This window comes from Lepeophtheirus salmonis, chromosome 5, assembly GCF_016086655.4.
Source record: "Lepeophtheirus salmonis chromosome 5, UVic_Lsal_1.4, whole genome shotgun sequence".
Taxonomy (NCBI): domain Eukaryota; kingdom Metazoa; phylum Arthropoda; class Copepoda; order Siphonostomatoida; family Caligidae; genus Lepeophtheirus; species Lepeophtheirus salmonis.
In genome coordinates, this window is record NC_052135.2 from 49,596,864 (window position 1) to 49,620,555 (window position 23,692).

General features: G+C 29.3%; 1 protein-coding gene across 1 annotated transcript in view; it reads left to right on the forward strand.

Moving 5' to 3' along the window:
* Positions 1 to 532: 532 nt before the first annotated feature.
* The window catches only part of LOC121118241 (uncharacterized), a 55,853-nt gene continuing 32,693 nt past the window's right edge, over positions 533 to 23,692 (forward strand). Inside the window, exons 1-2 of the mRNA XM_040712800.2 lie at positions 533 to 888; positions 19,839 to 20,222. Coding sequence (XP_040568734.1) covers positions 849 to 888; positions 19,839 to 20,222 — 424 coding nt within the window. The 5' untranslated portion in view covers positions 533 to 848. The remainder of the gene's footprint in view (positions 889 to 19,838; positions 20,223 to 23,692) is intronic.

Here is a 23,692-nt window from a genome sequence, read left to right on the forward strand (position 1 = left end):
CGTATGACAAACTCCACCCCCTTTTTTTATAATCTTATTTAAGTGGAGAAAAGTCTCAATTTATCTCGCCAACCCTACATATATGTTTAACATGTAAAATAAAGATTAAATTATTTTTTAAGGACATACAAATTTAACGTTAGAGATATTGGTTACAACATATTAATTACTTTCTGCTACCCAGCTAGAACTATTCATCTCCATCAGTCTAATAATATTCTATATATAATAGAAGAGGGGGAAACGAATTAATTAATGAAATCTATATTTAATTTCCTCTAATTATATATAATTATAGTTTTCAATTCTTCCTCATGATTTGATTTTTCCACCCTCTTTTCTTTTTTTTAAGCCCACAAAAAATTAAAAATTAAATATATCATCTTGTGCCATCCTTCTTACCAAGAGTTCATATCCCTTTTCTTATTATGCCCTCCGCTTACCAAATTCCACGCTCACGCACGCTTCACCTATGATGTTGCCACTCAGAACAGGACGGGTAGAAAGAAAACCCACAAGAAATCTAAACATCAGTGTTGAATAAGACTTCATTCGTGGCTGACGCATGTGGATCTATTATTAAATTATTTATATAAGGATATAATATTATTACTACATTTATATACAACACATATTTTGGCATTTTTTCAATTTTTTTGCATAATGTGCTCAAGATATCTTACGCCTAGTTTTCGTAAAGGGTAAAGAAAGAAAAAAAATAAAAGAAGAAAAAATATTTAGTGTGTTTAAAAAAATCTTTACAATATCCAATACTGTGAATCTGACTCAAGGCGAATAATTTGTAGTGTTTTTTTAAAAAAAATAAATTCAACTTAGACGACAGGAAAATGAAGAAATATATCTATTTTCTACTAATTGTGTCTTTGGGTAAGATAAATTAAAATTTATATGATATTACAATTTGTGTGTAAAAATAGAACCTATTTTGCTCTTTATAAATATTGAAGTTCAAAAAACTGACCTCGTTATTTTTTTTTGATTTGTAAAAATATATATAAGTCAACGTAACTACAAATATTTAAAAAAAATAATTGGTTGTTAACTAGTGATTATGAGTCATTTTTTTTTCCTAAAAACTTTGTAGTCCAAAGTAAATTATAAAGTTCTACTAAATGTACTTTAAAATGGAGATCAATATTTTTTTATCGAAGGAATTAAAAATTAATTTAGTTTTTTCACAGAAGAAAATTATAATTGTGACGAATAGTAACTAAAAATGTCATAATTTGCATAAACTTCTTTTGTTAGATTTATGGGGCTTAAACATTGTATATCGCAAATTTAGTTTAAAATACTCTTTATGCGTCTCTACTTACTTCATTTTCCATAGTGTTTTTTTTTTTGTAAAATAAATACATTTTACCAACTACAGCATGTAAAGAATTTAGTTCATGTGAGAATCTTCTCAAATCCTTGACATCAAATTTGTTCATATCCGCATTTTAATAATATATACAAAAAAAATACTTTTGGCATCATTGACTACATATGTTTTCTACAAGAAACACTAATTTATTGACATGTTTGTTTAGTCAAAACAAAAAAACTACTGAAATGAAGTGTATCAGTATAATATTTTAAGAATAGTTCTGAAAATATATTTTGTGGGTTAACACAAAGATAATCTGGAACAAAAATCACGAAATTGCTTTTTAATTAAATGACACATAGTAAATCCAGCATAATATTTCACTGACATATTTCGGTCAGTAATTAGCTTTGTATTCAAATTATCTGGGATAAATTAAGATACCCAAGAATGTTAACTATACGTTCAAGCCTTTATTTGATACATGATACTTTATTTAGCTACGATATGACTCATTTTAAATTATATCTAGCATATCTTTATTTTGCATGAGTTTTTGTTGCTTTAATCACTAAGTCCAATTTTCAGTGCTACCAATGTATAAATCATAACAGTTATATAGATTGACGATAATTATTTGATGAAAAATACCATACTCAATTTTGCAAAGTAAAATCATTCTTTGTTGGTTTTGTGTTAATGACACACATGTATACGATACCTAATGTATTTGATATTTTTTTAAGTTTTTTTAATTTATTTATATTCTACTAATAAAGCAAAGTATTAAATAAAAACGCATTCATTAAATGTTAAAGGCTTAATGTTCTATGGAGATTCATTGAATAGTTTTTCAACGCTAGCGTTATAGTTGTTTATATATGTATACATTATGCAGAATTATATTAAATATTAAGGAGAAGAAAACAAGCGAAATAAGTTGGCAATGTTCAAGTAAAGCCTGCTTTTTATCATGGAAATAAAGGTGATTCATTTTGAAGCATGTATGTATTTATTAACAAGGCCTATAACAAAGTGTAATTTTTTGTTTAAATTCAATTTACAAATATAAATTTCCAGATATAGAATACTATTAAATGAAGACATTTTTACCTCTTTTTTCATTTGATTTTAATCCCCAATCTAATGTATGGTCAAAAGAGAGACTAATACTTTTTTTTGGCTCTGTAAGATGTTGTGTACAATGGCTGCAAGACAGTACCCCAGGTGTCTCCGCCATTTTATTGAGAAAAAGGGCTAACGCAGTTAAATTATGAGGTATTAGTCAAGGGAAAGACACTATTAAAGCTGTAAAAATTATTAATACATAATCTAATACAGATCATGGTTGGTGACGATCTTAATTTTGTAGATGCAGACCACCCTGATCGCTAACAATACTTTGTGAAATAAACCAATTAAATACACATATAAGTGCAAATTTTATTCAATCCATAGTGTTTGCTGACAAATGTAACGAATTAAATATTGACGTTACTTATTTAAATTAACGAATTATACTTATATTTATATTCTAATTTGCATCATATATATTTAATATGATTTATTTGATAAAGTATCGTTTGCAAGAAGGAAACTTTATACAATTAATAATCCATATTTGACAAATATTATTAGAAAATATTCAATACCTTATGCTAAGTTAAACATGTTATGAAATCTTTGATTAAAAAAACTTTAATCTCCATTATCTCAAAATAATTATGTCTCAATTATTGCTCTTTTGCTCTGGACAGACAAACAAAATTTCTAAATCCCAATTAGCCTTTCAGAGTGAAACTTTACCCTCTTAATAGCTTATAATTAAATGAACTAGCCCATTTTTTTTTCAGTCGGCCAAGTTATTTAGTATTTTTTGAAGTATCCTCTCAGGCAACGAGTGTAAAATTTTAGTAGCCTGAGCAAAGAAGTACATAGCCCTAGCATGTTGCGCTTGGATTTTGTGTTCCCTGAAACTCTAACAAAGTTAGATTTGTATGTCAGTCTTTGTTGATTAATATGAAAGGCTTGAATTAGATCCGTGTCATTAACATACATAACACATATTGTATCTCATTTGGATATGTAGATATTATTTGACTAGACGTGGATATGAAAAATGCTTTTAACTAGAAGAAACCCTAGAAGAGTGTGAGGCTCAGTAGAAAAAAAACCAGTATGTTATTATTTCTCAAATCCGCTTAGCTTTTTTCGTCAAAAGTAACAACAACAAAAATACAAACTGCTCAGTCCGTTAACAAGAGATAGGGGAAAAAATCATGTAATGAAATCCTTTTTTTTTTTAAAGTTGTTTTTTTGTACAATCATTCAAAATTATCACATGGCACATCATTCAATTTACTGTTTGATTTATATTTTGAGAACATTTGTCAATAAATGAAACTAATTTAGATAATTTTCTCAAAATGACAACAGAGTGGGGACCCAAAAATTGCTGTAGTATTACTAAATAACAAATTCAGAGAAATTAAGAAAAGACAACTCAATCCCAATTTGTGATACGTTTAAATATTATATTGAGTTATACTTTTATGCAATATGTACTCCTTCACAAGCAATAACAGCCTCCTCATACCAGTAAACAGATTGACAGTTCTTATCAATCAATGCCGTGTCCATGACATACTACGCAGTTATGAAGACAACTTGGATCGAATCCTAACTTAGATGAGAGACTCCTCAAAATGTTAAGTTCAGAGGGTTGAGGTCAGGGCTACAGTGAGTCAGCCAAGAAGTAAGTTATCCCTTGCCTGACCACATGATACAGGTTTAACTGTATTATACTATATCTTGTTCTAAAAAGAACAACTTAGGTCAAATTTTATTACTAACTATTTAATAATCGAAACAAATTTTACAGGTGTGGCATAAAGTCATTTTCCTGAGGCATTTTTAAATTGTTCAAATGAGTTTATTTGTATATTAATATTTTCTTTCTACTATACTAATATGTAGGCTGTCTTGTTTATCAATCAATGCACTCAAAAACCTGCTTTGAATTCTTTATTTGAAGGTCTTTTAAAGCCTAAGTATATATTTTATTATACAAAAATAAGAGATTTTGATGAGTGAAATCAATCCAATTAATTCTTAACGAATAATATAGAAAAAATAAACTTGTTATAAATAATTCATAAAAAGTATGGAATACTTTTTAAAGCCCGTTATTCTCCATTGTAGATAGCCAATACTCAATAATCAATATATTAAAAAGTTTACAGACAATTTTACATACCAATAAAATTTGATTAATGGCAGACATAATGAATCCTCTTAATTTGGAAATATGAGATAGTAGTATATATATATAGGTAAGTTTTACTCCGAATACGGATAAAAGGAACTGTGTTACTTTGCCAAACTGTGAGGAAATCTTTAAATCTTGCACATCAACAAGCTCCTATAATGAGAAAACACATTAATAAAACTAAAATAAGCTCCTCGCACTTATTTCTGTATCATATTTTTCAAAAAGTATCTCTGATATAAAAAAAATATTCCTCGATGAATATTGATTTTTCATAATTTTATCTTTTTTTCAAAAATAGAATATGTCTTATTCCAGACTTTAGGTTAAATTGTTTACTTATCTTGACCAAATTAATAGAAATGAATTTGGAATAATTTTTTTGTGGTACTTTAATATGTATTTTTTTATTACTATCATGGTTGAAGATTTTATTTGGAGAATTTTTATATAATATAACATGTTTTTAATATATTCTGATTTGCTTTCTGTTAGCATTAAAAACAATCAATTTTTTTCTCGTGTTTTGTAGAAAACATATGTGTATCTCTGATTGACATCCATATAAGCTAAACTATACATACAGTCTTATAAATATTTTTGATCCTTTATTTACGATTTGACAAATATCTAAATCCTTTTACTCAATATCAAAGTTTTTCCACTAACCAATTTCATTTCTCAAATCCTTGTAATATATTATCCATATGTTTGTTACTTACATATAAGTATACTTTGAGATGCAAAAAAGAACACACATTAAAAAAGATATTTTTTTTTAGTGTGTTGATCTCGGATTTCATCTAAAAGCCATTGTTAATGCAGAAATGTATACTCCTTGTGTCGCCTAGATGTATGTATCCATGCCTTATGGAAATATATAATATATGTACAGCACAATGCTATTTTATGTAAAAGAAAGATTATAATACTAAAATACGTAGATATAACATGTCATATACATATCTATCTATCTATATTTGCAAATTATAAATCTGATATGTATTCATTCAAAACTTTGATAGGTATCTTTTTAACACGATGCCTCATCTTATTATTCAACTACTGCTTTAAGTTGTAAGAGCCTTCACCGCCCACTCAATGTATTGTGTGGTCTTCCTTTACGTTATGTACATGGGTAGAATTGTATTAAATATTACCTACAGGCGTGCGAGGTTTTTTAATAGTCTGCAATGTAAAGTGTGTTTTTTTATTTATTAAAGGTGTCATGGTTATTATTTAAAATATTTATTGCTACACATCACATAAAAACATACTATAAGTATGGGCATATGTAAAAGTCACTTTAACTTGTAGTGCCCTCGCAAAGGTTTGCCGGTTAGTTCTCCTACTGCTGTCCATCCTGAACGTATTCTAGGGATGGTGCATTATTCAGCCAGCACCCGACATCAGAATACATTAAGAAACTGGAGAGGATTGAGACAGAATATATTTGAAAGGTCAAAAATTGTCATTGAAACTGGACCAAGTTTTTCAGTTTTCCTTTCAGAAAATCCAAGCGGTTACTTCCATGTCCTCAAGTTTAACTCTTGGAAGCATCGCTTGGCTTTGACAGCAATAGTCGAGGTTCGACCAAAATTGCCATTTGTCTATGCAATGGTCAGATACTTTCTATCAAGTTATCCAATCAACTAATGTTGCAATTATAATACCCAGAGATAAACTAATACCTTGGATAAATGGGTTTAATTCTTTCCTAAATACGAGTTCGTTAGCCAGAAAAATCTATCCCAAAATTAACCTTTAAGTGACTCTCCCGTTTCGTCTACAACTGTAGAACAGCTCATATCTAAATAAAAATGCATATTTAATGGCACTTATTTGGTTACTATATTTTTATTTCTACCTTTTGCCATGGATAGGGCTGTAGAGAAACATTACCTCAGACGAGCACTATATTTTTTGTAGTTACTCAGTATCTATCCTTGTTGGGCTCAGAGTAGAATTAGAGTAGTTCCACTCCTAATATAGCTTTTCTATATTAGGAGTGGGATTTCTTTTCTCTCACAGCTGCTTGCAGCTGATCTAATGAAACGTCATAACAATGAAGCCGCTTCTCTTCTAAAAATAATTACAATTGTCAGGATTACCACGTTAATTTTCGCTTTCTTTTATTTCTTCACATACTGACAAATCATTTATTATGCAACTCTACCCATAGTTGACGTATATTATAGCAGACGGAAGAATTTAATCTACTACAGACATTCTACGCCATACTGCCAATCGAAATACCTTTTGTTACCTCTTGAGTTATGTCACCGTTTCATTTGTTATTTGTAACTTGTACAATGACCCTGTGTACAAGTAAAAACTTAGATAAAATCTTAACATGTATATAATTTTACCAATAAGGTAAATTTTAAAATAAAGTTTTTTTATTTTCCCACTCTGCATCTAATAGTTTTGAGTTATTCTAACAAATTGACCCTGTATCTTAGTCAAATACATACCCCCCAATGAATAAATAAATACATGGGATGTCTAATCGCCAAGAAATACATATATTCAATGAATATTTATATTTTTTCGTAGGGTGGAGACATTTGACAAATGATTCTTTACATTTAATTTATTTTTAGTACCTTAAGAATTTATTTAAAATTCCCATTCCATTTACATATTTTTTTATAAAAAAAGAGTAAATATAAAACGATTTATACAAAGTGTACCAGTTAAGAGCTGATTTTTTGAAAGCATGTTACAAAAACTGGCTTTGATGCACGTGTTGTTTGTGTTTGTTATAACCGAGATTTAGATTCGTATAATTAATTAAGAGTTATGATGTCATTAAAAATATTTATTTTCTTTTGATATGGTGGGCCACTTCTTCTTGTAAAACGTGCTTCATTGTTCTTGTTTTGTGACTTTGTTATATTCTCTGAGTCATTTATTTGTTTGCTTGCAAGCTCTTATGGGCAAAAGTAGGGATGTGGTTTGATTAGTTTTAGTTAAATTATATCTGAATAGATTATTTTTATTGACATCACAAATTTTATATTTATTAAAAGCTCATAGTCGATATTTTTAGACATAAAATCACAAAATTTCCACTTGATGAAGAAAAATATGCACGCAGCTACAAAGTGGGGACCCAAAACGTGCAGTAAAATTTAATTACAAGGTTTCATTACCATGCAAATGACAGCACAAACAAAAATAAACATTTTTTGTTTTTATCCCATGCCCCCAAGCTTAAAAATGTCGGAGCAACAACAAAAATGACAACAAGTGTACCGGTGTCAGTCCCGGAAAGGATGTAGAGGCCACTGGCGTCTCCAAACGGACTTCTTACAACATCAATTTGTCCATTATAATCCCATAGAGCCAAGAGTAACGATGACTTCTGCAGCAACAATATGGCTGACTTCCGGCCTTCCTCTATCTGGCCCTCCTCTAGTCATAAACTAAATCCCTCGGACTTTGCAGTTTGTGGTGTCGTAGAGAAGAATATCTGCCTCATCTCTTATACGAATTTGGATTGACAGCCATTATGATAGCGTGGTATGTTATAAACACAGCTTTCATAATCAAGAGGTGTCAATCTGTTCGCTGGCGTATCGAGGCTGTAATTGTTTGTAGATAATAACTTATTAAATAGAAAAAAGCTAAATATAGTATATCACAAATTGGATTTGACTTGCCTTTTCTTGATTCGATAAAAATCAAATTCTTTTTAATAAAATCATGATAATGCGAGTTCTGTGTCCCCACTCTGTGATCTAATAAAATGTCGTGATGGCTAAGCCACTCTTTACAAAAGTAATCTTCAAACTGTCATTTTCCCGGTTTTTTTCACAAAACCAATAGGTTATATTTTTTACAAATCTAGTAGAAAAATAAACTAAATCCTTTTATTTAATATCTGGAACGAAGGAAAATCAAAAGAAACATACATGAAGTTTTTACAGCTTTTAGTAGTTAACTTCGGCAGAAAAATTGTTTACTTTTTGTAAATTATACGGTACTCTGAAAGTAGGAAGTAAGTTTTATAAAGACAAACGTGGAAGATTACCTTTTTGCTGTATAATGGAGAATACAAATTATTTATTGTGGGAATGTCCTCTTTTAAGTATAATATAAAGAGACTTTCTTTCGGTTATAGGTATCTTTTGCGGGTGCGAGCTCCAAAGACATTACTTTTTTATATCTTTTTTAGCCGGATACACAGTCAAAAAGTGAATGCTATCCTTACTGAGGTGTAGGATATTTGTACACCCTAAGGTCAAGGAAGGAGAAGGACACTTGAAGAGTTTTAAATATTGTAAAATTTCACACGATGTTTTAAAATATTTATAATACTTACTACTTTTTTATATGAATGCATTATGACATAGGGGGTTACGTATTGCTTGTTACTGCATTTTCTTGTTTCTTTTTGTTTGTGTTTTTATGTTAAAATATGAAATTATATGAATGGCAAATAGAGACCTTAAAAAAAAAAAAATAACCTACTACCTTATAAAATAGATTTTGTGTCGCCAAATAACATATATTTCGACAAATATTTTTCACGACCTGGATTATAGTTTTGTTATGAACAAGCTAGCTTCTTGTCGTCAATGAGATCAGTAAAAATGCTAAATTATTTTAATTCAAACCTTACACCTGTTATCACATTTGATATGGATCTATTTTAAAGAGAATTTAAAAATATTAATATCATTTCAAAAATATATATATATATTTACCAATGTATTATATTAAATATAAAATATTAATAGGGAATCAGTTGATTTTTTTCCTCCACCCATTTATGAGCGTTTTTATTTCATTTTACCTTTTGTATTCATATCTTTTACATAACCCCTTCGCCCAAGATATATAGTTTTTTCTTCAATAAAATGACTAAAAAGGTTTCAATTGTAACACAAATGGATTTTTTATGATTATAATCAAATTTAAATATTCGTCGAATTCGAATTAGTTTTATTAGTTAGTTTTTTTCTATTGTTATTGGCTTTTTCTATGTATACATATAAAAAAAGGTTTTTGTTAAAAGAGCAAAATAATTTATCTTTATGTTATCATTTCACATTTTTTTATTATTTTTGAGAACCTACAAAAGCATTACTTTGTCCTCAAATTACAAATTGTCATAAAATATATTACAGTTTAATATATGTGCCTTTTGAATAATTATCCACATAATATGTAGTAAGTAAAAATAAAAGCAATTTTGAGCAAAGATCAAGAAAAATTTCTAAATTTTTTAATATATATACGCCCCAATATTTCATAGACATTTATTGGTCAATTATATATTTTATATTCAAATTTCTGGGATGGGTTAAGATACACAGGAATGTTCGTTATAGTTTAAAGATTTGATTTGATTTATGAACATATTTTTACTGATAAAACTTTTCAAATACTATCTCTAATTCTTTTATTCTTTAATTGTATTGTAACCAGGGATTTAAGCTTCAACAGATAGAAGCTTTCTATAGGGGTCTATGTTTAGAAGGATCTGATTTTTTTTTGACAAAAAAATAAGGAATAGTTAGGTCTCTAGTCTTGCTTGAGAATAACCATTTGACGTAAAGTGAATTCTTTATTTTAAAGATTTTACCCAAATGGATTGATAAATTTATACGTGTATTTGTTAAGTGCGATAATAGTTGTTCTTCCTAGGTATTTTTTAAATGACAGATTTTGCGATTTTCTTAGCACAATTTATTCTGATGTTAATATTTTATTAAAAGAAGGGAGATATTACATTTTCATGGAGTTATTTCGAAGGGTTTTTTCTAATAATTTTTTTTTCAACTTATTCCCTTCTATTTTTACTCCCTCCTTAATCCACATGTTTTTTTATTACCCTTCAAAAAAAAAAAAAAAAAATTGATTCTTTTTTTAGGGCATAATATTTTATTTGACTTTTAAATTTAATTTTTTTAAAGATCTTCTTGAAGCTTCATACCCTATTTTTTCATAGAAAACAAATACTTTTTCTATTTCTAAAATTATATATTTATTAGAAAAGGTTTTTTCAAACTTTTGTCCTCTGTGCTCCATGACGTCATTTATGCCATCCCGGAATACTATTCACGTAGAAGTAGCATTGAATTGATACACTCTACCAAGGATAATAAACTTGATTTAATGTTTTGTCCCCTTCCACCCTCAGTAACTATGCATCTTGTAAATTTTCTCTTATCTGATACAATGATTCCTCGCTTTTGCGGTTTTTGAGAATAAGAAAAATCCTTAGAATATGAAATCCGCTTTGTAGGGAGACTCTTTAAGTACTAAAAACCCGTAAAAAGTGGAATATTATTTAATAATGTCTACTTTTTAATATTTTTCCTTTGTTTTTAAGTATAGTTTGGACAACAAAAATTTTTTATTCATAAAGTTTAAAAAATTGGACCCTAAACATTTGAATTCATCAAACTTTTTAATCGCAAGTTTCCTTAATAACCAAAAGTTTTAAGGCTAGCTGTATGAAATCAAATACTTACTGGGTAGTCCCCCTATGAAAAATTATACACTTCTGTTACATGAATAAAAATGAAAATATGAACGATCTCATCAAAAAATAAAAAATTCTTATTTACCCAAATCTATCGTTTCTTAAAATTTATGTACTGCACTATACGTCAGAATAAGAATACTTTCAAATACCCCACTTTATGCGAAATCTGCAGTATTTGAAATCACATTATGGGGAAGTCATTTCCCAAAAATTGTTATATGGGATGGCTCTTGTGTCCCATTTAGACGTGTATTTTAGATTTAGAGCCGATATATCCCTAGGTGAATCATATAAAATGTGTAATTTTTGAAAAAAGTAACTCTAACTGGCTTTTGTGTTGACGGGACTCATATAAAAAAATGTATTTGGATTGAGTGATCCGTGTCTCTATCTATACCCTTATCATTATATTTTCTCGACTTTAATAACTAATAAAAATAATATTGAATCCCCGCCTACAAAAAATACTTAATAAATAAAAGAATCTCTCAAACAATAGCCACATCTTTTGTTTTGTCTCATATTTTTTTCTATGTACGAAAACAATTTTCATTCAAAAAGAAAGAAAATAAAAGATGTAATCAAAGCTTTTGTGTTGATCATCATCTTCGACGTTAATTATAATGATTAGTATTTACTAATAACATTCTTGGAAATCATTTATTATTTGTAAGAAAATTTTAATTAAAAAGTAACTGGTTTCTATGTATGTTGAATTTTAAATGACAAATTGCATTCCTAATCAACAGCTCACTGCTAAAGCTAGGGATTCGATCTTGAGTTGCTGTGAAGTCTGATTAATCTGCGGTTTTAGAGTAGTCCCGATTTACTGTGAGTGGGGGCTAGGGCAAATTAATTTGGAATAAGTTTTTGATTGTCTAAATGTCATATATGTTAAATTAGTTAATATTTATTATTATGCAGTGCTTTATTGACATTTTTTAGAAATACATTTGTTGTTATTTGAAATGTTTTTTCTGTAGATAATATAAGATTTGATGATTTGTTTCTTGTTAAATATATTTTTTAATAAGTGTTCGTGTAAGAGTAACCAATTTTCTGAATTTTTGACTTTAATAATATTTAGAACATAAATGTTCTTTACTTATATAATTTTTGTGCTAAATTGTATTTTCATATTGATGATGCTATCTGAATGAAAAAATCAACAGATATATGCTCACTATTCGTAAAAATCCAGTCGTACTTAACACAATGTTAACTTTATTGCATTTTTTTAACCTTTTATGCAAAAGCATATTTAAACAATTTTCCCTTTCAAAAGATAGAGGTTCTGTAATTTAAAATGTATCCTGTCTGGACGGGTTAAAATGGGTTGATAAGTTTAAATTTTGGATGCAAGAAAATAAACTGAAGTAGAATTTTCTCTCTCTCCCCCCTCCCTAAAAAAAAAAAAAAAAACAATCAAACAAGATACATCTTAAAGACAGAACCTCTGTACATTGAAAAGGATAATTATTGAGGATGGACTATTACAATATGCATTCCGTATACACAAATGATAGAATTGGTAACCCAACTTAAAATAGAGTTAGGGATTTGAAATAATTACTTCTCGTGATAGAGTATCACTAAAGTATCATTCAACTTAAACTTCATTCTCGACTCAGACTCGCACAAAAATCATAGTTTTTTCCTAGGTTTCTTACAACCATGTACTTTTAATTAATTTATGTCGGGTACTACGGATGTACCCGACATTTCTAGGAGTTATTTATTCAACTATGACCCAAAATATTGTTGCTATTTCATAAAGGCAACTGCAGACAAACGAACTTTGCTTTATTAATATAACTACATAAATACATTAAATATAATCTTCTTTTAAAAAACTTTTTTATTGCTTAGTAAAAGTGCCGAATCATTTCTTACCAAATGAAAGTAAATTCTTTTTTTTGTCAAGGCCTACAAAGGTTTTAATAATGCTATAAAATACATATATAAATATATATGTTTTGTATACATAAAGGCTTTAAAGGCTAACAACCATTCGATGTGTGTGCTTAAATATATAACATTTATGTCCATTGTAGGCCATTAAAGTATTTTCGACATTATATTTTATATGTTGTAGACAAGGACTTCAAGTTGATCGTTATAATGAGATAAAAATTGAGAAATGATTAAACAAGTAAATCGAAAAGGATATCATAAAACTTATGCAATATCCAAAATATTTAGATATAGACTGCCAAAAAATATCCCCGGTCTAATAAACAAAACTTTAAAGGCCTGTAATTATTTATTTAATAAGCAAGTCTCAATGATATTTAACCTTAAAATACTAGACAATTTACGTCATGCATGATACTGCCTCATTCCACTAGATCTATATGTACTCTTCAAAATCTGTTTATGCCTTTATTTCAAAATATGGGTTTTATTAAAAGGTGAGGTGTTTTCCTTAGCAAAGTATGACCTATAATAAAGTTGATTACAAATGTCTGCGATAAAAAGAAGAAATTGAAAAAAAAATTTGTCTTTTTATATTTGATTTAATTCAAAAGAAGGATTATACAATTTTTTACGAGACATTATGCACCCTTATATCAGCAAGATATTATTTCTGGGCATAAGGTATAAGTATGATTTTGAGCTTTTGTAGGATGCTTCTAATTTTATAAATTGAAGGTCTTAAAAGTCGCAGTTTTTTAATGAAAACCAAAGTCACTTATAAAAAAGTTAAAAACCATGACTTCCTCCTAATCAATTATAATATAAGCTAAGAAGTTAATCGATTATTTTAAATTACTGATCGATTTTCACAAAAATAATTCTAGGCTGATTGCTTTTAAGTCAACAGAATGGGGACCCAAAACTTGTAGTAGAATGACTAAATTATAAAAACACGTGATTTTCTATTTGATCAAGACTAATACAACACAAAACCTCCTTCACAAGCAATAACATCTTCGACAGGCCGGCAAACAGATTGTCAAGTCTTGACGATGAAGGCCTCACCCATGTCTTACCACGCTGTCATGATGGCAGCTAGGAGCGAATCCAAACTTGGTTAGGAGGGACAGTAGACATTCTTCTCCAAGACTCCTCAAACTACAAAGTCCAGGGGGCGAGGTCAGGGTTGGAGGAGGGCCACATGGAGGCAGGCTAGAAGTCATTCATATTGTTGCTGCAGAAAATTGGATTATTCTTGGCTGCATGATGCTATAATTGACTTACTGATGTTGTAAGCGGTCCGGATAGAGATGCCAACGGTCTCAGCAGCCTTCTCAGCACTGACACGTGTACCGAGAAAATCGCACACGCGTTGCTTTTTTTGTTATTGCTCAAACATTTTTACTCTGAGAGACAGGTGATAATTACAAAACCTTGCTTTTTTTTTGTACCAGCTTTTGTATGATGTCGTAACGAAACATTGTTATTAAAACACAAATAATAATTAAATCCTATTGTCAGTTTTACGTCCTCACTCAGTATATTTGAATTAACCAATTCGTATCCGAAAAAAACAAATATATATTCATTTTTTTTCTGCAAGTATCTAAATATGTCTTGTAGAAGCAACATTTAAATTAGCTTTGAAAGATTATTCAGGGAAACGTTTCAATTATTTACGTTTTATTATTTGTAAATATGGGAAATTTTATTTTGATCCTTTTTCCATAGTAGGTTATAAAAATATTTTATAAATCAGTGTAAAATCTTTTCATGGGTTCATATGGCTCATATTGCCAATATTGTACACATATAGTTGTCATATTTTGTACAGCTCCAAGAATGCCCATTGACAAAAGGAGAAATAATTTATAATGTCATCATTTAACAAATTTTATATTTAGTGATATTGGAGGTTTTTTATGTCTATATAAATAGATACATTCATATAAAGTCTTAATTTATAGGTCTTAGCTATATATAGACTAATCGATGCTGTCAAATAAGCATATCTTTTAAAAATATTTAATGCACTCATTCCTAAATAAAAATCCAACCGTATCAAGTATACTAGCAAATAAGTACTTTTATCATAAATAAATTATTGTTGATAGAAACTAAGTCGTTTTGAAAGACGACTGATAAGTCGTCTTTCCTTTTTCTACGAAAATAAATTCAATTTTATGAAAAGAAAAAAGTACTTTACAAAGTTATATTTCCATTCTTTTAAAGTCTCATTAAAAGGCTTCTAATTTCCAGGGAAAATGTCATGAGAAATTATGGGAAAGGATCATGAATAACAAATATTATGAAATTCAAACATTTTATAAGTTTGCCCGCACTCTTTTTATCTCGAAATTGGATATTTGAAAATTAATCCTTGCAAACTTTTAAAACTAAAGGAAAGACTTCGCTAATTGAGTGTATTATTGGAGTAGGAGGAAAGGGATCTTGACTTTTTCGAGATATCCAGACAGTTAGCACTTTCGAAAATCATTAAAGCAGTTTGAAGTTCTCATTATGTGGAGGAAGTTGTGAGTTGTGAGATCATTATCTAAATGCAGGTTTCTTGATGTTCAAGAGTATAAATGTCAGATGTGACGGATTTGCATAGCGCAACTCCCGGTTAAATATGTTCATCCCTCTGTCCACGGATCGGCTCCAAGCCCCCCTGATACTACACCAAAGACAAACCATCACCCTCTTCCACCGAATGAGGCCTTCCATCTACTTTCATGATCCTTCAAACTCCAAATTGTCCAAATACCTCCAAAAAGTCGAGATTTTTTTTCAATAATCTTCCAAACACAGCCCGATATGATAATGTTTTATCAAAGATCCATATTTTAGACCTATGAGAGCCTCAAGCTATTGCAAAAAGTTAAAAATTGTACCTGTTACCTTGTCTTGGTTGTAACTTCTAAAAGCAAATTATACAATTGTTTCCTTGCACTGATTTTTACATCTCCATTAATCATTTGTGCATGTGCTTATGAATAATAAAGAGGAACAACAAAAGGTATTTATAAGTGTAAGTCCTTGTAGGACTTAGAGGAGAAATGAGGATCGAGGTCAAAGTACTTCCTACCTTAGTCAATGCTTGATACAGAGTGGGATTTGTGTTCATTACCTTCTTCCCCAATCATACTTGCTCAAGCTGGCGTAATAAAACATCATGACAGCTAAGCTGCTCTCCTCCGAAATATTTTTTTAGGATAGCAGCATGTCATATGATATACAAATTTATACATCCATGTCGGTTGTCCACAAAATCAGTTTTTTGGAACCACTGTATCAGGTCAAGTAATCTCAAGGGGGGGGGGTCTATGAAGTTTCTTCCTGAACGTGAGGATGACAGCACTTGTAATAAAAGATAGTCACATCTATCTAGCATCTGTTAACAGTTACTCACTGTTTGAGTGAGTTGGTGTGAGTATTTTTGTGCAAATAAAATCTAGTATGGAGCTGTCATTATACATTAATTTTTAAAAGTCTAACCTTTAAATACATAGATTTAAAAATAGTAAGTATATATATGCTTGTTGTGCTAGAATTATACGGGTCTAACTCAATTCAACTTGATGTAATTGAGTAAAAACAAAAAGTGTCTCGTGAACAATTATTTTGCAGGGAAAACCCCAGATTATAATTTAGACAGTTAACAGAGATAGGAGCATCACCGAGAGAAGTGTATAGAGTTACAAGGAGACGACGTTGAAAAATAAAAATTAATAAAAAATATCTTGTTGCTTTGTTAGGTCAGAATCTTTCCAGACCACTCTCGTACATAAAGCATACTTCAAATACAAAAATCAACTTATTAAATGAAAAATATTTTTTTTCTCCGTTTTGGACCCTCCAATTAAGTTTCATAATTAATGCTATTTTTATTTATGAGAGTAAATCTTTTTCGGAATTTAAGGGGTAGAAGATATGTAATGAAGCATGGTCTGAATACTAATTACTCTGGTTGATGATAGAACCACATACAATAGTTACTGGGATAATAATAATATGTATATTCTTACGTCTTCTTTATCTTTTCCAAATGATTTCCCCCCCTCCTGCTTATGTTGTTTATTCTGTTCTGTTTTTTTCCTCTCCTTATTTTGCTCATTCGTGTTTAAGATTGATCTAAATGCGTAGATTGGTATTATGAATAGCTGATAGAAAATCGTACAAACTCATGAAGAAAAATCCAAACCAAATATGTATTTACCCATTAAGACAAAATTAAGATAGATTGATTTTTACTAAAAGTTGGATGTGGATTCTATTTGTATTATTCGGTAAATTATCGTCAATTTCAATTAAAAAGTTATTTGATTCATTCTTTGTAGGCGTTACAAATTGCACTTAAAGAAGGAAAAATTATTACTCCAAATGTAAAAAATTATAAATTCATAGATTTTTTAAGTCACACACATCAAACGAAAATTGTAGTTAAAATTACTTGATATCGTGGTTATGCCAGAAGTTAGAATACCAGGCCTATTGTTGACCAAACTATATCAACATAAAATTTTGGGTGGAATAATTGAATATGCATAATCGGTAGCATTGCTAGTCATCTTTTTTAGGGGAGGGGCTAGTTCCCCCTAAATGTTTCTGAAGTTCTTAAATCATATGTTATAAATGAGTCTGATTTTGGTATTATCATACATGGAATCCCAAATGATCGAGCATATTAGTTGAAATTTATTAAATAGACGTGTAAAATAACCAAGCATATTCCTATGATATATTTTTTGAATTCCGAGATCATTAGAAACCTGTTTTCACCTTTCTATATATCTCTCCCTCTCTTTCCCCTCTTCTCTTCTCTCTCTGTATCTTTCAACATCCCTCTCTCTGTCTTTTTTTTTCTACCTTCATTTTTTGCTTCTATTCCCTCTATTCATCCCTGCAACGCGGTCACATTTTGAATGTATATTCATATACTTAATAAATCTATTTATATAAGTAATTATACAACGTTGTTGACAATTTTTGGGGCTAAGCTCCCCCCCCTACCTAATGATGAAAGCTACCAACGCCCCTGAGTTTAAAGTATTCTTTTACTTAAACCTGTATCCCCTTTCTTGATTTTTACTGAAGATTTATTTTTTGTTAAATCTCAACTATTGTTTTATTGGTCATTATTTATTCGATCCAGTACACTCAAGACCAGCCCTACAAGTCCTTGATACTTTAAGACCGTCCATCTTTTGTACTGTCAGTAATATAACTGATTTAAAAAATAGAAATAAAGTCATCAAGGACTGAACTTTATAAGCTTAGGACTGATATGCAGGACTGAACTGTACCGTACCGAGATTGAATGGGACGGCAGCCTTCAGTCCTAAATAAAGATTGACACGTCACTATTCACAATATATGTACTATCTAGAAAGTGTATTACTACTATTATCCTTACCAGTTTTGCTTCAATATCAATGTTTTGGAACCGCTTTCGATATCAAAATCAGTATTGCTATTTTGCTACATTCCTATACTTGTTCGACTAAATTTATAAAAGAAAAATGTTGTTACCCCTTTAGATGAACAATTGGGTCAAATATGACCTGAAAATATCGTTTTCTGAAAATATTTCCATAAGGTATAATTATAATGGAGCTCTATTTTAAGACATTTATCAAATGACCTTTATTTTGATATGTCATATCTATTTTTTTCAGTCTAAATTATATTTTAAATAAATTTAGAATTTATAAATATAAATAGATAAAAAATGATCCATTTGTCTACTCTATCATATATGTTATAAATAAAAGAACTTATAATGCGCTTTTATTTCTCTTTGCTGTAGTTGGTATTATTTATCAAAAAGTTAAACTGATTTATAAAAAATAAATGCTACTTAAAACAATTTTCTTATTGACTCAATACTTCCATTTATGTAGAATTATTCAAACTCTTGACAAACGTAACTGCAATTTAAATAAGTGCCTCTTTCTGTATAATACGTTTAAATTTAACCAAAAAAACTAGGAAGGAATTAATCTATGTATAAGAGCACTATTATAGTGCAAATTAGCATACTTTAAAAAAAAATTATTGTCCCCGGGATTTTAACCTTTTTCACATATCTAATTACTACTTATGAGTAAAGTTACAACGTTCTAAGATTAAAAAGTATAATTTTTGAATAAAAAAGAAAAATTGGTTGGGTTTATGGTTCTATGTGAAATTACGTGCGTTCTTTGTTACACAATTATGAGAAAAACTGCGAAAAGGAGATTCAAGTAATTATCGAGAACTTTTTTGTAAAATACATAACAAAATTATGATGTCTAAATTAATAAAGCAAAGTTTGCTTGGATGCTTGTCTAGGATTTATGTTCGAATGTTCTCTTAATATTTTATAACTGTGTGACTACATGATCTTAGAAATATTAATTTAGAACCAAGCTTAGTGTGTCTTACTGAAAAGAAAAGAAATAGCGCATACATATTAGCATTTTTACAGTATTAAAGAACAGTTTTTTTTGTCTGTTTGTCTACCCTAGTAAATCCTAGCAATTCCAGTTATTCATGCTTGTGAATATTTAAAATCATGAATTATTTCCTGCACTTAAAAATGCTATTTTGAATGAAAATTATTCTTCTCCTCTGTATATAAATATATTTTTCTTCATTTTTGATTATAAGAGGCAGCTGATGTCGACAAAAGTGTTTTCTATCAATAAAAAATATTATGTGTATATGTTATCTAAAATATAGTATATATTTTTTTGAGATATATTTGCCTGATTATGATAATTCATACACTAAAAATGAAATGCTTAATTAATTAACTAATTAATATCTCTTATTTTTTGCAGGAATAATTTCTACAGGATCTGTGAAAATCCTAAATTTGAATGTACCTGATCTCATTGAAGTAGGAACAAGTGACATCGAACTTGACTGTCAATACAACTATGAGGAAGATGAAAAAGTACAATTAGATATCAAATGGTACTTTGAAAATGATCCCTCACCATTTTATCAATGGGTTCCTGGCCAAATGGATCGGCCACAAGTGATTGGGGATACATTTAAAGATCATTTAGATTTGAATCATTCAGTGAGTGATGAGGATGATTTTAAAAGATATCGAGCACTTCTCATCAAGGAGCCTACTGTTAACCTCTCGGGGGTTTATACGTGCAAAGTCTCCAGTTTCCTTAGTGAGGATGTTAAGCAGAAGGAAATGATTATTTACTGTAAGTTTTTTTAGCTTTTATTTATAAAAAAGACCTATAAAATGTACAACTGAATCACGGAACATTATTCATCCGGAATAAAGACGGAATTTTTCAATGTTCCCATATGAGTCAATTTTTATTTTATTCTTACAATAACAAATAAGAGTAAAGTAAGGACTGAATAAATTATATTTAACATGTCTAAAAATGTCAATTCACTAATTTCAGCATAAATTTGTCCTCCTCTCATTTGTTTTATTCATTTTTTTTCAACTCAAAAACCAATAACATAATACATATAACGTTGAATGGGCGAGCAATCATTTAAGCAACATTAATTTCAGCGAGTCTCATCTTAGCAAGGTTCATTTGTGCAAGCATTTTCAAATAGTGAACTAAGAGTAGCTATAGACTATATGGACTATCTATAGTTTATTTTGTCCTTTAAGAATGTTTAATATTTATTCATTAAAGAAGCTAACATATTGATAAATGAGCTCCCAAGAAGATCCTTTTTTTTTTAAATACTACTCTGCACGTAACTATAGATTGAAGTGTTTGAATGCCATCCCGCTCAAGAAGTATTTTAAACTCATCCCCCCGAAGAAGCTCGTGGAGTCGAGACAAAATCTAAGAAGAGCCACAGTTGCTCCAGCTATGATTTGAAACATTGCACTTGTGAGTGATGCAATTTCATAATAATGTCATTTATCTTGTATTATTTACTATATGAAAATGTCGCTGAAATGAACAACGATGAAAAAAGCGCACCAAAATGAATAATTGATGAAATAAATGTTGCTAAGACGACACTTACTGAAATTAACGTTGCTCCAATGAACGGACATGCGTTGAATGTTGTTCATTTTCAATGAATTACTAACGAACAATGTATCTAAATACAAAGTATGCACTAAGCACAGTAGGAGTATAAACTTTATAAAAGAAAAATTGATTTATTAGACTTTAATCGCTTCCTATACGTTCTTTTCAATTTTATCCTTAATATAATTTTTCTTGTGACCAGTAATTTTTCAAAGTTTTAAGTGTAACTTGCGGTGTCTCAAAGGGTAGAATCAGAATAATATTTTAGTATAAATGATAGATAGTTAGATGATAAATTTTAATGTTATCTTATATGCTTTTTTGCGGTAAAAATATGGTGGCTTGCTCTAGTGTTGATGGATTACAACTGTCCCATAGGTTTTTTTACATGATATACATACAGCCTAGATATATTTTTGGTCAATGTTTACTTTTTTGTAAACAAGCGACTAAGAGGGGCAAAATAATGCAACTCCCTGAATGGTAATTTTATTAAATAAAAAAATAATATACGAATGTTTATCACATTGAAGGCACTGTCAAAATTCATCTAAGCATGCCCCATTTTTGTAAACAACAAGCTACAGACTGTCACGCCACCTTGCAGATTATATATATATTTTTAGTTTGTACAATGTACAGATCTTGTTATAGCCTTGTATTCTAATTTCCAGAGTGAGTTGAGATACCCGAGAATATTAACTGTAGGTTATAACCTTTATTTGAATTACGAGAATTCATTCGGCCCTGATATGGTACATTCTAAATAAAATTTATCAATTAGTCATTATTAAATGATGCCAACCTTGAATTTTTGCTACTTATAGCTCATTTTCCAACGGATTAATATGAATATTTTTGATATAATTTATAAGTTTATTCATCAAAGAAAACAAATGCAATCAAGATTCAATTTAGAGAAAAAATATTTCTAGCTTGATTTTGTGCTGCCGAGCCATTTATATCTATGTGTACATACCTGAGCTATAGTCCATATTTGGTGATTCATGTATTTTCTATTTCTTCTACAAATTTCCTTTATAGAAAAATAGAGATTCATATCGTTTGTTCGTTGAAGATTTTTTTTTATAATAAGGAAAATAAATACAATTTTAAATTTGTTAAAAAAGCCCAAAAAGCAATTCTTTATGTTACAAAGAATTTAATTAATTACATATATTGAAAATTATACTTATATTTATAGTATAAAAGGTTAAGTATACCCATGTTTAAATAATTTAGAATGAAGTAGAAGCGTTTCTTGCCAATATTTTTACTTAATATCCATGTACGTTTTTTTTTCTTCATAGTAATAAATTGCGAAAAAAAAACAATTTTTTTTTCTTCTCGCTTCAAATTTAATTAAAATTGATGATAAGGGTCATAGAGTTTGACTTTTCCCGTGTTGAAATGAATGAATATATTTCCCAATTCATATTTTTTTTAATAAAATAATAAAAAAGTCAAATACTTAGGTCACTAATTGCGTATAATAAAACATTCGTTGTTTTGTAAATTATAAAAAAAAAAAAAAAGTAGGAATTGAAAAATGACGTTGTGTTACTGACGCCTAGAAGAATGTTTTGGGAGGAAAGTCGGTTAGCACGTCGTTACCTTTATTGTATCACGCAATTTTTCCCCCGAAAAGAAAGAGGAAATGTGGTAGTTAGCCAAATAAGTGAATCATACGAAATTATATTTATCTTTTAAGTACTCATTGTTACATTATTTCTATGCAATTTTTAAAATGAATTACAAATAAATATACAATAATATTAAAATCCTACATAATTTTTTGTTCTATACTGTATTATAACATTACCTTGTAATATTTCATTAAAAGCGTAGCTACACATTTGTATATCATAGCCAAAATTTCTTCATAGAAGTAATAAGATAGCCAATATACATATATATATATACAAGGGATCAAAGAGAAACTGTGTTATTGTCCTTTTGGAAACGGAGATAAAGTGTAAGTTAATACTTCGTTTATTTATCGAAAATAGTAAGTTATGAAATAGCTATGACGTATCAAGTGAGACGAGTGAAAGAGCAGCTGATCACAAAATATATAGGGTATTTTAAAGTTAGCAAGGAACGCTGTTTTAGATGTAACTATCTTCTGTATATATATAATATAGATTGTGTGTGTAGATATCCTTTATACGTTCTCACACCATTGAACCTAGGAGGCTGAAATTGACCTTAGACAGGCTAAGACGGGGTGTTGATTTTTGAGGAGGTCACATAAGGGGGCTTATGCTATACCCAAAATCCAAAAACCCTTTTTTGCAGCTCAAGGATAATAGATAGGGGGTTGAGTTATTTATCAAATAGTGATAGGCGTTTCGAATACAGCTATACGAATTACTACATTTTTCTAAATTTAATCGAAATCAAAAAAGTTATGGGCAAAAAACGAAATCGTTGAAAATTTACTATTTACCTTCCTTAACTGGATTGATACAGTGTGAAGAATCCATGAGAATAAGAATTATAATTATCGGTGTCTTTTTAAAAAACAACAAATATTCAAATAATAATTATTAGTATATATAATTATTTTCTGAATATTTTTTTTAATTTTCTCAATTAATTAAACCATTTTCAATGTGATTTCCCTCTCCCTCCTTAGCTCGAGCAACGCTGGGTAACCCGTA